This window comes from Doryrhamphus excisus, linkage group LG2, assembly GCF_037039965.1.
Source record: "Doryrhamphus excisus strain RoL-2023G ecotype Guam linkage group LG2, RoL_Dexc_Guam_v1.1, whole genome shotgun sequence".
In the NCBI taxonomy this organism is placed as follows: Eukaryota; Metazoa; Chordata; class Actinopteri; order Syngnathiformes; family Syngnathidae; genus Doryrhamphus; species Doryrhamphus excisus.
The window spans coordinates 18,207,679-18,225,266 of NC_136358.1; the positions used below are offsets into that span (position 1 = coordinate 18,207,679).

General features: G+C 41.6%; 1 protein-coding gene across 1 annotated transcript in view; it reads right to left on the reverse strand.

The window, feature by feature from the left end:
* Window positions 1-2,739: 2,739 nt before the first annotated feature.
* plxna4 (plexin A4) overlaps window positions 2,740-17,588 on the reverse strand; it is a 176,537-nt gene continuing 161,688 nt past the window's right edge. The window contains exons 21-32 of the mRNA XM_058078395.2: window positions 17,390-17,532; window positions 16,678-16,946; window positions 12,294-12,360; window positions 10,477-10,623; window positions 10,036-10,195; window positions 8,302-8,405; window positions 7,994-8,093; window positions 7,732-7,922; window positions 7,495-7,664; window positions 5,829-6,041; window positions 3,587-3,737; window positions 2,740-3,505 (exon numbers count right to left, since the gene is read on the reverse strand). Of these exons, the coding sequence (XP_057934378.2) occupies window positions 3,410-3,505; window positions 3,587-3,737; window positions 5,829-6,041; window positions 7,495-7,664; window positions 7,732-7,922; window positions 7,994-8,093; window positions 8,302-8,405; window positions 10,036-10,195; window positions 10,477-10,623; window positions 12,294-12,360; window positions 16,678-16,946; window positions 17,390-17,532 (1,811 nt within the window). The 3' untranslated portion in view covers window positions 2,740-3,409. The remainder of the gene's footprint in view (window positions 3,506-3,586; window positions 3,738-5,828; window positions 6,042-7,494; window positions 7,665-7,731; window positions 7,923-7,993; window positions 8,094-8,301; window positions 8,406-10,035; window positions 10,196-10,476; window positions 10,624-12,293; window positions 12,361-16,677; window positions 16,947-17,389; window positions 17,533-17,588) is intronic.

Genomic DNA, 17,588 nt, shown 5'->3' on the forward strand with positions numbered 1-17,588 from the left:
CTTGTTTGTGAGTTCATGAGGTCAAATGTATAAGTCACCGCAATTAGCTCATCTAAACTGTTTGCCAGTTGTCTAAAATGACCAAAAATGTATAGGTTGCTACAGTTAACTCGATTATTTGGTTTGTGAATTGTTTAAAATCATCTAAAGTCAACTAATTAACTACAATTAACTCATCTATCTTGTTTGTCAGTTGTCTAAAATGACCTAGAATGTACAGGTTGCTAGAGTTAACTCATCTATTTGGTTTGTGGATTGTTGAAAATGATAAAAAATTAACTAGTTAACTACAATTAACTAATCTTGTTTGAGTTGTCTAAAATGAACTAAAATGTATAAGTTGCTACAGTTAACTCGTCTCTTTTGGTTTGTGAGTTGTTTAAAATTATCTAAATGAACTAATTAACTACAATTGTCTTTTTGTTGTTTGAAATTATCTAAAATTAATTAACTACAATTAACTAATCTATCTTGTTTATGAGTTGACATAAAAATGTACAAGTTGCTACAGTTAACTTGTCTCTTTTGGTTTGTGAGTTGTTTAAAATTATCTAAATTAACTAATTAACTACAATTGTCTTTTTGTTGTTTGAAATTATCTCAAATGAATTAACTACAATTAACGAATCTATCTTGTTTATGAGTTGACGTAAAAATGTAAAAGTTGCTACAGTTAACTCGTCTCTTTTGGTTTTTGAATTGTCTCAAATGGTCTGAAATTAGCTAATTAACTACAATTAATTAATCTACCTTGTTTGAGTTGTCTAAAATGACCTAAAATATGTAGGTTGCTACAGTTGACTCATCTCTGTGAGTTGTTTAAAATGATCTATAATGAACAAATTAAGTACAAATTGATCTCTTTTTGATCTAAAATTAATTAGCTGCTATTAACTAATCTATCTTGTTTGTGAGTTGTCTAAAATGACCTAAAATGTACTGATTACTGCAAATATCTAATCAACGCTTGACTAACGAGAGTCTCAAGTGTGATGTGAAAAAAACACACACTTTGTTTTCTTAATAAAGTTTATTCTATATTACAAATAGTATTTTGTTCTGGACTGCAAAATAGGAATGCATTATATTTACATACACAGGTATACAATGAATTATAACAAAGTTAGAGAAGCTCACCTTTTATCCCCCTGGACTGTTTTTTTATTTAACCTCTTGATAAGATATCTTTCAAATATGGTCTACTAAAGGTTTTTCTTTTTTTTTAACTCTAGCATGTTTGCTAATAATACTGTGCTACGAGGACGTTTAAGTTCCTACAAAATGTTTCTTTTAAGGTGGAAACTTTATCTGCGCAAGCAAAGGAAGGGACGCTGTCACACGACTCGGACACAACGCTGCAAACGAACGGAGCCATGTGCACGTCTGATATGTTGCGTTCGAGAACACCACGGTAGACGCTAGCAAAAAGGAAAGTTAAAGCGCTTTTTTTACCCGGCGTGCACGGCTTTTAATATAGCATTTGTCGTCATTCGGCTTCTGCAGCTTGAATAAAGGTTCCACCTTAAAGCAACCACTAGAAGCTTTTGACCCCCACCCTCTCTCTCTCTCTCTTCAGTCGTTCAAGCAAAATAAAGTCAAAATAACACATCATCATCATCATCATCATCATCATCGCAAGGCTTGTTTTTCTTCATTTTTTTCCCTTAAATAAGTTAAATGGTTTTACATGCGCTTAAAAAAAGCCAATAAAAGGAGCCAAGGTGGGCCGAGAGGGTCGGCCGCTCGCCGCACATTCACATATCACCACACGGGGCACGTCGTCAAGGCAAAAGAAAGGGCAAGAGGGGCTAGAAAGTCGTCTTTCACATCCAAAAAGTCTTAAGTGTTCTCGTCCCTCCTCCTCGTCTTTTGTCTGCAGCTACACTCCATCTGCTTGTGCAAAACAGGAACCAGGAGGAGCATCTCCACAAACTGAGGTCAGAAAGTATCACACAGCTTCCAGTCACAATGAAGACATAGTTTTGAGATTTTTTTCCTCGGTGGCACTTTTTTTTGTTTGTTTGTTGTTGTTGTTGTTTTTCTGTGAAAATGTCAAGCTCCTTTGGTTTTTAGGCTGAGCAACGTTGAAAAGTCCACACAAGTAAGAACATCCCGGGACGTCGGTGCTTTGTTTTTGTTTTTTTTTTTCCCTTCTTGTTGTGCGCGTCTGTGCAGGTTGTTCCACAGTGTGCTTCTGCAAGGGGCGGCAAAGTGGGGGTGGGGGGGGTCCATCTTTTTTTTTCGTTGTTTTTTTTTGTGTCTTTACGCGAGCCATGTAAGCCAAACGGAAGCAGGGATGCTAATGCTAATCAGAAAAGGGATGCTCGGTGGTTTTGTCCCTCCTGAGCCCTTACCTCTTTAAGGGTGCGTTCACGTTTGGTTGGGTTAATGCAGTGTCGGATTAACTTTTTTTTGTTGTTTGAAATGATCTACAAGCAATTAACTACAATTAACTAATCTTCTTTGTGAGTTGTCTAAAATGCGTTGCTGCAGTTTAACCCGTTTCTTTTGGTTTGTGAATTGTTTCAAATGGTCTGAAATTAACTCATTAACTACAGTGAATTAATCTTTTAAAGCAAATTAAACACATGTGGTTATCACCATCTTCACCAGCGTTGCCATATAGCTGAACCAGCATGCTATTAGTATTCATATCATTTTTTCTTCAATAGTTTCACTTTGTGCAAAAAAAATTCCTTACATTTTTCATCCTTTTTTTGTAAAATGACATCTTTTGACAAATTTTCCAACTACAGTATGTCAACTTTCTTCTCATAATATTATGATGTTATTCTATATTTTCTTGTTTTTGTTTTTCATATTCCAACTTTGTAATACTTCAATTTTATGCTACAAAAATGATTCCTGCAGTTTTCTTCATAAATGCTATTTTCGGAATATACCAAATATGCCAAAAAAAAAAATTATGAAAATGGCCCCCGGACCGCACTTAGGACACCCCTGCCCTACCCAGTCAATGTAATGAACAGTTAAATACATAAACAAATAGTTTGTTATTATTTTCATTTTGTGTTTAGAATAGTTCCTTTTAACCGACGTGCGTGAACGCACCCTTGGTCTTCGATGCAAGTCCAGCTACAAGTCAGGAAGGGATCAGGGAGGTCGCTCAGCCCGGGTGTATGCTCAGTGTAACCTCCTCGTTTGGCTTGCATGCCACGGGTGTAAATCCTCCAAGGCAGCGTAAAAAAATGTCTCCAGTAGGGCGCAGCAGGGAGCAGCGGGGGGGGGGGCAATTATGGAAGCAGAAAAAAAAAACAGGTTTACGCTCAGGCACGGCTCGGTTTTCGGACAAGTGTACGGAGCAGGGATGGGATGGGGAAGGCGGAGGCGGAGTCTTCGTCGTCTTCTTCCTGGTCGTCTTCCCAGCGCACCCTGGGAAGTGCGGTCCTCAGCTCTCCAGCGTCATGAAGGCCACCACCTGCTCCAGCTTGAAGGCCAGCCGTTGTTTCCTGGCGGCGTCGTCCTGCTCCAGCGCACAAACAATCTGCCAAGCGGTTGCAGAAAGTCAGCGGGACAACAAACAAAACAAACAAAAACCAAAAGAGTACGTCATTGGCAGGCGTACCTCCTCGGTGTATTTCCCCACGTAGGAGTAGATCTCGCTCAGGGAGCTCATGCTGTTGAACTCGTTCATGTGCATGCGCGACTGCTCGGCCAAGTAGGCGTTCATGTCCTGGTCGCTGATGGCCGGCATCTTGCTGATGTCAGAGTAGTACCTGATCACAAACAAAACACCTTTAGTGCATCAAAGCATGAAAGACATGACCACACCTTATAGATATAATAGATTTTATCGATATAAAAACATAAAAACAGACAGCTAAGAATGCACATAATAGGGCTCTATTAAGCCTTCTGAAAAAACACCAAAAAGCAGGTAAACAACCCCATTTGTGTTGTTATGTTGGTTTAGAGGCTGCACGGCGGTCAAGTGGTGAGCACGCAGGCCTAACAGCTAGGAGACCCGAGTTCAATTCCACCCTTGGCCATCTCTGTGTGGAGTTCCCGGTTTTCTCCGGTTACTCCGGTTTCCTCCCACATTCCAAAAACATGCTAGGTTAATTAGCGACTCCAAATTGTCCATAGGTATAAATGTGAGTGTGAATGGTTGTTTGTCTATATGTGCCCTGTGATTGGCTGGCCACCAGTCCAGGGTGTACCCCGCCTCTCGCCCAAAAAACGTCTGGGGTAGGCTCCAGCAGCTGTAGAAAATGAATGAATGAATGTTGGTATAGTGTTCGAGTGGTTAACACACAGGCCTCACAGCGAGGAGACCCGAGTTCAATTCCACCCTCGAGTTCAATTCCACCTGTGTGGAGTTTGCATGTTCTACTCCCCCATTCTAAAAACATGCTAGGTTAATTAGCGACTCCAAATTGTCCATAGGTATGAATGTGAGTGTGAATGGTTGTTTGTCTATATGTGCCCTGTGATTGGCTGGCCACCAGTCCAGGGTGTACCCCGCCTCTAGCCCGAAAAAATGTCTGGGATAGGCTCCAGCAGCTGTAGAAAATGAATGAATGAATGAATGTTGGTATAGTGGTCGAGTGGTTAACACACAGGCCTCACAGCGAGGAGACCCGAGTTCAATTCCACCTGTGTGGAGTTTGCATGTTCTACTCCCCCATTCTAAAAACATGCTAGGTTAATTGGCGACTCCAAATTGTCCATAGCTATGAATGTGAGTGTGAATGGTTGTTTGTCTATATGTGCCCTGTGATTGGCTGGCCACCAGTCCAGGGTGTACCCCTCCTCTCACTCAAAAACGTCTGGGATAGGCTCCAGCACCCCTGCCACCCTCGTGAGGATAAGCGGTAGAAAATGAATGAATGAATGAATGAATGTTGGTATAGTCTCCCTTTTTTAGTGGGGAACTGATATTTTCCTGAAACTAACCTATGTTCTACTGCTGACTACTAAAGAGTTCAATTCCACCCTCGGCCATCTCTGTGTGGAGTTTGCATGTTCTCCTCCCACATTCCAAAAACATGCTAGGTTAATTGGCGACTCCAAATTGTCCATAGGTATGAATATGAGTGTGAATGGTTGTTTGTCTATATGTGCCCTGTGATTGGCTGGCCACCAGTCCAGGTTGTACCCCGACAGCTGGGATAGGCTCTAGCACCCCCCGCGACCCTCGTGAGGATAAGCAGTAGAAAATGAATGAATCAATGAATGTTGGTATAGTCTCCCTTTTTTAGTGGGGAACTGTTATTTTCCTGAAACTAACCTATGTTCTACTGCTGACTACTAAAATCCGGAAAAAGGTCGAAACAAACGTACAAACATTGAAACAACTATCTGCCCCAATGGTTGGACAGGACAGAAAAAAATGTATAAATAAAAAACAAACATTTTTACGCCAAAGAAATACTTTACTAGGGTAGTGACACCTTGTCACACAACACTAGCTAGCTACTAGCCGTTTATGTCTCATATAAGGATTGTGGATATGAAAAAAAGTGCTGTGAACGTTCCACTGGATGAGCCGAGCTGCTTGGATCGTATTTTATGAAAATATTTTACGACAAAAATTCAAACAAAGGGCCGTAAAATGACGGCTCTGCGAATGTGCCGACCCATATGGCGCCACACTTGTAAACAAATCCTTTTATGGGCGACCATCAAATTCATGGAAAGCGTCACCGGCTCTACTTCCCTAAATTAACGGCACAAACATCACATTCAGCGGTGGGTTTAAAGCTCCACTGGCCCAAGTCGCTCCCCTCGCCAACGAACGGTGGCGCCGCCCCCCTGGTGTTCGCAGCTGATGAATGACGCAATCCGTTCTCCAAGTTCGAGCTTACCTCTCCACCCAGTTCTTGTAGCTGGGGATATCCTTGGCGTACAGCAGCTTGTTGGAGGGCGAGTCCTTCCCAAGGCGGTGCTCCGAGGTGGAGCAGGAGTCCATGAAGGTCTGGGCCACCACGGACAGGCAGGCGTCGGTGATGCTGCTCTTGTGGATGTCGAAGACGAACTGAGGGTTCTTGATCACGTTCACCCAGAAACGCAGAGGTAGGCTGCACAGACCACATTTGTATCATGAACAACACACACATTTTTTTTTTTGGGGGGGGGGGGGGGTTGGGGGTGCATGGATCTCGATATTGTCACAAATGTAGCTGACGCGGCAAAAACCTGAACGATTAAGATCTCACAGGAGAGGATTTGGTCTTCATTATGGTTTGGGAACGAATGAATGGAAGAATGCACAGGGATTTGGTGCCAGGGGGGGCGGAGTGGGGGGTGGGGGGGATCAAGGGATATTTAGGCTGCCGCTAAGCCGCCCCAGCTGCCCTGTTCTTTGAGTACTTTCATAAAGAAGCCACATAATAACACGCCCACGTTTCATCAATGGCGGCGATTTGCTCCTCTTTTCATGTTGCTTTCACTTTCACTTCCTCAAAATTAAAGTTTTACCGCCGCCCCCAATTGTCACCATGTCACTCAACCACAAAAACATAATTTAACTTAAATTCCAATTTTGAAAGAAAGGTACCAGGGTTCAATTCCACCCTCGGCCATCATGGACACCACAAGATGTGAAGTTTTGATTTAGTTTAGTTTTATTGAGTTATGTATATGCTAGGTTAATTGCACGGTGGTCAAGTGGTTAGCACACAGGCCTAACAGCTAGGAGACCCGAGTTCAATTCCACCCTCGGCCATCTCTGTGTGGAGTTCCCGGTTTTCTCCGGTTACTTCCCACATTCCAAAAACATGCTAGGTTAATTGGCGACTCCAAATTGTCCATAGGTATGAATGTGAGTGTGAATGGTTGTTTGTCTATATGTGCCCTGTGATTGGCTGGCCACCAGTTCAGGGTGGACCCCGGAAAAATGAAAACGTCTGGGATAGGCTCCAGCGACCCTCGTGAGGATAAGTCGTAGAAAATGAATGAATGAATGTTGGTATAGTGGGCTGCACAATGGCCAAGTGGTTTGCGTGCAGGCCTCACAGCTAGGAGACCCGAGTTCAATTCCACCCTCGGCCATCTCAATGGAGTTTGCATGTTCTCCTCCCATATTCCAAAAACATGCTAGGTTAATTAGCGACTCCAAATTGTCCATAGGTATGAATGTGAGTGTGAATGGTTGTTTGTCTATATGTGCCCTGTGATTGGCTGGCCACCAGTCCAGGGTGTACCACGTCTTTCGCCCGAAGACAGCTGGGATAGGCTCCAGCACCCTTGCGACCCTCGTGAGGAAAAGCGGTAGAAAATGAATGAATGAATGAATGTTGGTGTAGTCTCCCTTTTTTAGTGAGGAACTGATATTTTCCTGAAACTAACCTATGTTCTACTGCTGACTAAAGAGTTCAATTCCACCCTTGCGACGCTCGTGAGGAAAAAGGGGTGAATGAATGAATCAACGAAAGAAAGGTGATACATTGAGAGTGAAAAGCAATAAGTTAAGCTCCAGATTGTTGCGAGCACGCGTCGCACGGACGTGGTCACGTGACTTGTCCAACTCACCAGTTGCTCTTCCACGTGTGTCGCACATGCGGGTCGTGGATGCTGTGTTTGTCGGCCTGCTCATCCAGGAAGTCAAACATGTACTTGATGGCGAGCGGGAGGGCGCTGCCCCTGTGCGCCGTGCTGAAGATGGTCTCGAAGAGGTCGTCCACAAACTTCTGCAGCGTGCCCTGTATAAACAGCAGCGGTCCCGTCATATAAAGGATCTTTGACGTAGAGTGCTACCTTAAACGTCACCTTGGTGGCCAGAAGTCTGGTCAGGTAGATCTCGGACACCATCTTGCTACCGCGGTCGCCCTCCTTCTGGTCGCCGTGCTCGTGGTTCTTGACCAGGTGCCACACCTTGACGCCGCTCTCCAAGTCGGGCGTGATCATGGGCGTCCGCGAACGCAGGCTGTCCGGGCTTCCCGTGTACTTGATCATGTTCTCTGTGGACGATGACAAATTAAAATGGAACACGCCCATGCCACGCCCCCCCCCACTCCGGTGGTCGACTTACCATATTTGCTGGCGGAGGTTCGGGATACGGTGGAGTTGTTGACAGAGTTGTAGGCCGTAACTTGCTTAGGGACCAGCGCCATCACTGCGTTGTCGGGCACCTGAAGGAAGCATGATGATGTCATCATTGAAGTATCCATGCTGCCACAGGGGACGGGGTTTCATTGCTGTGATCGCCATCCTTCTTAGAAAGCACATCCATAGCTTTGGTGCGCAGAAGATTATTATTAACATACTATCTTGCCTGGGGAGGCTCGGGGGGGTCGGCTTTAAACAGGCTTTTATTGTTTTTTTATTGTTTATTGCTACCTGATAGTGGGCCAGCATGTTTAACCTCTTCCAGTCGCCTTCGATCTTGGTGGTGACGTCCTCATCTTGCAAGATCACACGCTGCCCCCGACCTTGACGCCACTCTGCACACAAAACACGCATCGCGGCGACCTCGTTAGTCAAAAAAAACTTTCTACTTGTGAGGGCTTAAGCAACAGAGACTGAGAGGACCAAATATAAACAATATTATATTTAATTACATTGATTTATCACTTTTGTTTTTGTTAAATTTACACATTTATTCTTTATTTTTTACTAATTTAATCTAGTAAAGTTACCACTTTTTTCTCTTGGATTTACTTTTTTTCTCATAAATGTACCACCTTTTTATGGTAACTTCACCACTTTATTCTTGTAACTTTACCACTTTATTCTTGTCAATTTTCCAACTTTTTCTTGTGAATTTGCCACTTTTTCTCTTGTAAATTTATTTTTGTAAATTTACCACTTTATTCTTGTATATTTTCCAACTTTTTCTTGTGGATTTGCCACTTTTTTTCTTGTAAATTTACCACTTTATTCGTGTAACTTTACCACATTATTCTTGTATATTTTCCAACTTTTTCTCGTGAATTTACCACTTTTTCCTCTTGTAAATTTACCACTTTATTTTTTAAAATTTTTACCACTTTATTGGTGTAACTTTACCATTTTATTCGTGTAACTTTACCACATTATTCTTGTAAATTTTCCAACTTTTTCTTGTGGATTTACCACTTTTTCTCTTGTAAATCTATTTTTGTAAATGTACCACTTTATTCTTGTAAGTTTTCCACTTTATTCTTGTATATTTTCCAACTTTTTCTTGTGGATTTGCCACTTTTTTTCTTGTAAATTTACCACTTTATTCGTGTAACTTTACCACATTATTCTTGTATATTTTCCAACCTTTTCTCGTGAATTTACCACTTTTTCTCTTGTAAATTTACCACTTTATTTTTTTAAATTTTTACCACTTTTTCGTGTAAATTTACCACTTTATTCGTGTAACTTTACCACATTATTCTTGTATATTTTCCAACTTTTTCTCGTGAATTTACCACTTTTTCTCTTGTAAATTTACCACTTTATTTAAAATTTTTTACCACTTTTTTCTTGTAAATTTACCACTTTTTTCTTGTAAATTTACCACTTTATTCGTGTAACTTTACCACATTATTCTTGTATATTTTGTAACTTTTCCTTGTGAATTTACCACTTTTTCTTGTGAATTTACCACATTATTCTTGTATATTTTCCAACTTTTTCTTGTGAATTTACCACTTTTTTCTTGTAAATTTACTACTTTTTTCTTGTAAATTTACCAATTTATTCTTGTAACTTTACCAGATCATTTTTGTATATTTTCCAACTTTTCCTTGTGAATTTACCACTTTTTCTTGTGAATTTACCACATTATTCTTGTATATTTTTCCACTTTATTCTTGTAAACTTTTCATTTTTTTCTTGTAAATTTACTACTTTTTTCTTGTAAATTTACCACTTTATTCTTGTAAATTTTCCAACTTTTTCTTGTGAATTTACCACTTTTTTCTTGTAAATTTAACATTTTTACATTTTTCACTTTTTTGAGACAACATCACAATATGTCAATAAAAAAATTAATCCAAAATAAATAAAAAAAATTAAATAAAACAAAATGAAGGAATAAATATACTGTATAAGCATATAAATTAGTAGTAGAAGCAGTAGTAGTAGTAGTAGTCGACATACCCAGGTCCATGTCGGAGGCCTTGAGGCGGTGCGAGTGCGGCACGTTCTTGTAGATGGCGTCCAGGATCTTCTCCTTCACCTGGCTGATGGTGTCGCAGTTGAGCACCTTCACCTGGATCTCTGGACTCTTCTCGTTCTCAGGGTGGATGCAGTTCACCACCTGAGGGTGACAGGACGCCATGAATACAAACCTCAAGAAAAGGTCGAAAAAAGGTCAAAAAATCTCACAACGAAGATAATAACACAATAATAATAATAATAACATGGCAGGAAACTGTGTGTTCAATCACAGCTCCATCTGCTGGTTCTGGTGGGTCACTGCAGCGCCTGCCCCGAACAGCCATGACATGACGGAAATCTCCGTGATTGAGCACAAGCACATCGCCGCTCCAGTGGCCGGCGAGTGCCACTACACCACGGCCTCCCTCCCTCCCTCCTTACCAGCGTCTTGTAGTCGATCTGCTGTCTGATGAGCTTGTCCTCGCTGAGCGAGTAGCGCGCCTCCCCCGTGATGGAGTCAATGGGGCCTTTCTCCATCTGCTGCTTGATGGCGCAGAAGAGCGAGAAGAGCGGCTCGCCGGCGCACTCCTGAACAAAGACAACACGTTTAGACGCAGCTGACCAAAAACTGCTGTGAAGATATGATAGATTCTTATTTTTTTTCAATATTTTAACAATATTTTGCCTTTTTTAAGGACATAACATCAGTTTTTTTTATATTGAAACCCGCCCAAAATAATTCCCCAAAATACAAATTTCATTCATTCAATTTTTATTATAATTATTATTATTATTAATAATGGATTAATTATAATTTGTATTAATATTATTTACATTTTTTAAAACTTTTTTATTATTTAAAACTCACAGTCAAGGTTTAAACGACTTCAGCCTGAAGTGCATACAGAATTATCAAATACCAACTTTATTTCAAGGGATATTTTATACCGTATACAAGGGGTGTCCAAACTCCAGCCCGGGGGCCATTTACTGCACGCAACTTTTTTTTTTGTGGCCCTTGGCACGTTCTAAAAATACATTTTAAAGAAAATGACAACAACAAAAATAACAGTAATTTTACACAAATATTAGGAAGATACTTTTTTGTGTGTCACAATACTATGAAAACAACAATAACAAAAAAAAGAATAAAGTTGCAATTAAAAAAAAATAGGTTGGGGAAAAAATAATAATATTAAGAATATTAAAGTGAAATAATTAGGAGAAAAAATGTACTAGAAGAAAATTTGTAAAAAATAAAAAAGTGCAATAAAATCTGAGATGCAGGCTGTTTTTTTCCTTTAAATATAAAAAACATTAAAAAAAAAAACAAAAAAACTAATCCACCCCTGGTTTATATTCACATACTAAATGTCACACCCAAATGACATTTTTAGTATTATTATTTAAAAATTATTTTTAACAGTTTTTTTTTATTTTAATTTCTTTCTAAAAAGAAAATGACAACAAAAATAACAGTAATTTTACACAATTATTAGGAAAATACTTTTTTTTATTAAATATTTTTTGTGTCATAATACTCTGAAAACAACAACAACATACAAAAAAAAGAATAAAGTTGCAATTTTTTTTAAATTAGGTTGGGGAAAAAATTACAATATTAAGAATATTAAAGTGAAAATAATAGGAGAAAAAATTACTAGAGGAAAATTTGTAAAAATAAAAAAGTGCAATAAAGGCTGTTTTTTTTCCTTTAAATATAAAAAACATAAAATCATCCACCCCCTGGTTTATAGTCACATACTAAATGTCACACCCAAATGACATTTTTAGTATTATTATTTAAACATTATTTATAACTGTTTTTTTTGGCCCTTGGCACGTTCTAAAAATACAATTAAAGAAAATGACACACAAAAATAACAGTAATTTTACACAAATATTAGGAAAATACTTTTTTAAATTAAATATTTTTTGTGTCATAATACTATGAAAACAACAACAACAAACAAAAAAAGAATAAAGTTGCATTTTTTAAAATTAGGTTGAGAAAAAAAATACAATATTAAGAATATTAAAGTGAAAATATTAGGAGAAAAGTGCAATAAAGGCTGTTTTTTTTCCTTTAAATATAAAAAAAACAAACAAAAAAAAAACCCGCATCCACCCCTGGTTTATAATCACATACTAAATGTCACACCCAAATCACATTTTTGGTTGTTGTGTCATCTCCAACCAAACTTGGACCGCATCCTGTGGCTGACCCCCCCCCCAAAAAAAACAGTGAAAAAAATTACCTTTAGAAACTTGTAGAGCAAAAAGGTGAACCAGTTGGTCAGCATTTTCTCCGCCACAGACTCGGTCCTGCACGGAAATGACACCATAATAAGACCCGTCGCTCTGTCCCCTATTAAAATTCAACATCAGAGTTGGGATACGTAGGATGCAGGCCAATTAAAAGGCCTTTGTTTGATGTGGAGTAAGACTGCTTTCATTGTCATTGCGCTGACATTCTATCCACGTAGAATAGAAAGTGAATGAATGCGTCAGTGTGTGAATGAATGACATCGTATATCCTTGGGGGGGGGGGGGGGGGTCTCACACACACACACACACACACACACACACTCTGCTTTCAGGCATCAATATTTCAGGATTAGCGTCCATTGTGCATCGCCATTGTTGGCCACCTGCAGCCCCCCCCCGCACCCCCCTTCACCCGTCTACTTGAAGGGACTCCATGGTGCCAGTGGATGGCCCTGGCACCACACCTGGGGGGGATTAACTTGCCGCCTCTCGCTGTGCCCGCCACAAGTTCACGAGGGGTTCACGTTTGATCCCCTTTCTTTCATGTGTCCTTGTAATCATAGACGCCTGCAAATCCTCTCCATTTCCTCACAAAGACGGATGAAAGGAGGAGGAGGAGGAGGAAAATAATGATATGGCTTCTTGGTGCTCCATTTCCTTCCAGGAGGTGCTCCTGTGAGTGTGTGTGTGTGTGTCCGAAAATGGGGATTGGGTATTGGGACATAAGCCCAAATGACAAATACGTAAGAGGAAGTGTGTCCATTTTAGGAGCTTTCAGCTAAATTCATTCATTCATTCATTTTATTCCACTTATACTCACAGGGGTCGCAGGGGGTGCGGGAGCCTATCCCAGCTGTCTTCGGGCCAGCCAATCACAGGGCACATATAGACAAACAACCATTCACACTCACATTCATACCTATGGACAATTTGGAGTCGCTAATTAACCTAGCATATACATAACTAAATAAAACTAAACTAAATCAAAACTTCACATCTTGTGGTGTCCATGATGGCCGAGGGTGGAATTGAACCCTGGTACCTTTCTTTTTGGAATGAAACCGGAATACCCAGAGAAAACCCACGCAGAGGCTGGGATTGAACTCAGGTCTCCTAGCTGCAAGGCCTGCACGCTAACCACTTTTCCACCGTGCAGCATTTGGGTCCATTCATTCATTTTCTACTGCTTATCCTCACAAGGGTTGCAGGGGGTGCTGGAGCCTATCCCAGCTGTCTTCGGGCGAGAGGCGAGGTACACCCTGGACTGGTGGCCAGCCAATCACAGGGCACATATAGACAAACAACCATTCACACTCACATTCATACCTATGGACAATTTGGAGTCGCTAATTAACCTAGCATGTTTTTGGAATGAAACCGGCATACCCGGAGAAAACCCACGCCGAGGATGGGATTGAACTCGGGTCTTCTAGCTGCGAAGCCTGGGCGCTAACCACTCGTCCACCGTGCAACATTTGGGTCAATTCATTCATTCATTTTCTACCGCTTATCTTCACAAGGGTTGCAAGGGGTGCTGGAGCCTATCCCAGCTGTCTTCGGGCGAGAGATGCGGGGTACACCCTGGACTGGTGGCCAGCCAATCACAGGGCACATATAGACAAACAACCATTCACACTCACATTCATACCTATGGACAATTTGGAGTCGCTAATTAACCTAGCATGTTTTTGGAATGAAACCGGAATACCCGGAGAAAACCGACGCATGCACGCTGAGAACATGCAAACTCCACACAGAGATGGCCGAGGGTGGGATTGAACTCGGGTCTCCTAGCTGCGAGTCCATTTTCTACCGTTTATCCTCACGAGGGTCGCAATTTAGAGTCGCTTATTAACCTAGCATGTTTTTGGAATGAAACCGGAATACCCGGAGAAAACCCACGGCGAGTGTGGGATTGAACTTGTGTCTCCTAGCTGTGAGGTCCGCACACTAACCACTTTACTACCGTGCAGCCAAATTGAAGTGGTAAAAACATCAGAATACAAATGATGTCATGTGACATGTAAATAGAGCTGCCCAATCCGGTCCGGTCCTTTCATGCTGCATATGTTCTTCTTGATGATGCCGTTTTTGTTCCCGTGACAAGAACTGGAGTGGGAATGTTACAAAAAGTCCGAACATCCGAACATTTCCATCCAAAAAAAAACAAACTAGCTATAAGTGTGGAGGCGCATATAGAGGATGACGAGGCTGCGACAGATGGCAGTGAAAAGGCTCTCGTTAGTTTTACTTCAGCACAGGTTGAGATGGGACAGATGGAAGGATGTGTGTGTGTGTGTGGTCCTCGTCTCCACACACACACACACACACACACACAGACTTCTTGGATGAGGAATCAGTGGGTAGCGGCGCTCAGATGCTGTGCCAGAGATATGCTGCTCGGCTCCCGCTTTTGAGCATCGATTTAGCCATCAGGAGGAAGCGAGATGGTGACAGAAGCAGTCAGTTGAGGGAATAAATTAAGACAAGAAGAAGAGGAGGAGGCGGCGATGGCGACGGCGGCGGCATGTGGCAAAGCAAAGCACACTAAGAGTCCCGCCCTTAAACGACACATTTCAAATGTCAAAGCTGGCCTTGACGAGATGAATCATCACAGCGGAGCCACTCCTGAGATGTTTGCATGGTGGTTGATCACAGAGTCGTTCGCTTGGCGACGACGTCCGTCATTATGTGCACGTTGTTTTGCACGCATCTTCAACCCTTCTTCTACTTCCTGTCACGAGGAGTCTTGTATTGTTGATGATGGATGTATTACTTACTACCTTGAAGATGAGCTACATACATCCATACCATGCATATACTGTACCTATAATATCTTTGACAGATTCTTAACACTACCAGAGTGCTCCTGTCATATCTAGAGGATCTTTGACGAGCATTTCTGATAGATCCAAAAAGCAGCAGAGTGCTCCAGTTATATAGAGGATCTTTGACTAGTGTTATTACTTGATCCTTAAAAACACCAGAGTGCTCCTGTCACATATAGAGGATCTTCGATGAAGGTTTCTGCTACATTCTTAAAAACAGCAGAAGGCTCCTGTCATGTAAAGAATCTTTGACAATTGTTTTTGTCGAATTCTTAAAACCAGCTGAGCGTTCCTGTCACAAATAGAGGATCTTTGACTAGTGTTTTTGCTGGATCCTTGAAAGCAGCAGAGTGCTCCTGTCACATATAGAGGATCTTTGAATGAGGGTTTCTGCTACATTCTTAAAAACAGCAGAAGGCTCCTGTCATATGAAGGATCTTTGACTATTATTTTTGCTGGATTCTTAAAACCAGCTGAGCACTCCCGTCACATATAGAGGATCTTTGACTCACGTTTTAGCCGGATTCTCAAACGCAGAAGACTGCTCCTGTCACAAATAGAGGATCTTTGACTAGCGTTATTGCTTGATCCTTAACCCGAGTGCTCCTGTCATATAGAGGATCTTTGACTAGTGTTTTTGCTGGATCCTTAAAAGCAGCAGAGTGCTCCTGTCACATATAGAGGATCTTTGATAAGAGTTTCTGCTACATTCAACAGCAGAAGGTTCCTGTCATATAAAGGATCTTTGTTTGATTGAGTTTTTTTCCGGATTCTTAAAACCAACTGAGCGCTCCCGTCTCATATAGAGGATCTTTGACTTGCGTTTTTGCTGGATCCTTAAAAGCAGCAGACTGCTCCTGTCACATAGAGAGGATCTTTGACCAGCGTTTGTGCTAGATCCTTAAGAACAGCAGAAGGCTCCTATCATATAAAGGATCTTTGACTAGTGTTTTTGCTGGATTCTTAAAAGCAGCAGAGTGCTCCTGTCACATAAAGAGGATCTTTGACCAGCTATTGTGCTAGAACAGCAGAAGGCTCCTATCATATAAAGGATCTTTGACTATTATTTTTGCCAGATTTTTAAAACCAGCTGAGCACTCCCGTCACATATAGAGGATCTTTGACTCACATTTTTGCTGGATTCTTAAAAGCAGCACAGTGCTCCTGTCACATATAGAGGATCTTTGACTAGCGTTTTTGCTGGATCCTTAAACGCAGTAGAGTCCTCCTGTCACATATAGAGGATCTTTGACGATTGCTTTTGCCAGATCCTTAAAACCAGCTCAGCGCTCCCGTCACATATAGAGGATCTTTGACTAGCGTTTTTGAGGATCCTTAAAAGCAACACAAGGGTCCTGTCATATAAAGGATCTTTGACGATTGCTTTTGCCAGATCCTTAAAACCAGCTCAGTGCTCCCGTCACATATAGAGGATCTTTTCCCAGCGTTTGTGCTAGATCCTTAAGAACCAATGCGGCCCATGCATGGACGGCCATTAGCTAAGAAGCGTTGTTATGAATTATGAATTATGTTTGTTTTCCTTTACCTGCGCAGCAGCAGCTTGGGATGGTTCTTGCTCTCCAGGTTGCGGTCGATGAGGTCAGACAGCAGGTGCTTGAGGACGTCGGTGGCGTACTCCAGCTTGCTCTGCAGCACCGTCATGATTAGCGAGGCCACGTTGCCGCGGTCGCGCATGGAGAAACCTCGCTGGGCTTCCAGTGTGCGGATGAAGCACAGCAGGTAGACCTTGTTGTTGATCAGCTGACCAAAGAGCTTCAGACCCTTCTCCACCTGATCCTGACTGTAGCCTGGCACCTGGATGAAAAAAAAACCCGACACAATTAATCATCAGAGATTGCCGGATTGGAAGTCACATCCAGTACAACACTCCACCATGGTGCGTTCAAATACCGTAGTTAGAATATCCCTGTGCTGGTTCCGTGAGCACGCTGCCACTCATCAATAACAATTAGGCGCCCGTCAAATGCCTAAAAGCAGCCGTCTGCTTCCTTCATGAGGCTCTTCACACACTTTGACATTTATACCAATTAAAGCATAATTAATATCTGGCAAATTCTCATCAGGCAACCTTGAGGGGCAGCCAAACGGGGGTCAATCATGGCCTTAATGGAACAAGACGACCTGCTCAATTATGGCTGTCAATCAAAGTCACAGGGATAAATTACTTCATTTTTTTTTCTTCTTTTCTTTCTCTCTGATTGACTGACTTTTAATTGCTCTTAAACGTTGACTCTCACCTCCAAGTCTCTGAGAACAGGATGCTCCTCAATCCCGGGGAACAGGACCCTCATGGTGTAGGTCCTGTAGTCCAGGAAGGGGATTCCGGCACCGTCTAAGTCGCTGGTCAGCTCATGGATGTCTGTCTGTAGCTCTGCAAAAGCTAACGGATGACAACGTGTCATGATGGGTGTGAAGAGGTAAAAGTTACACTTTTAC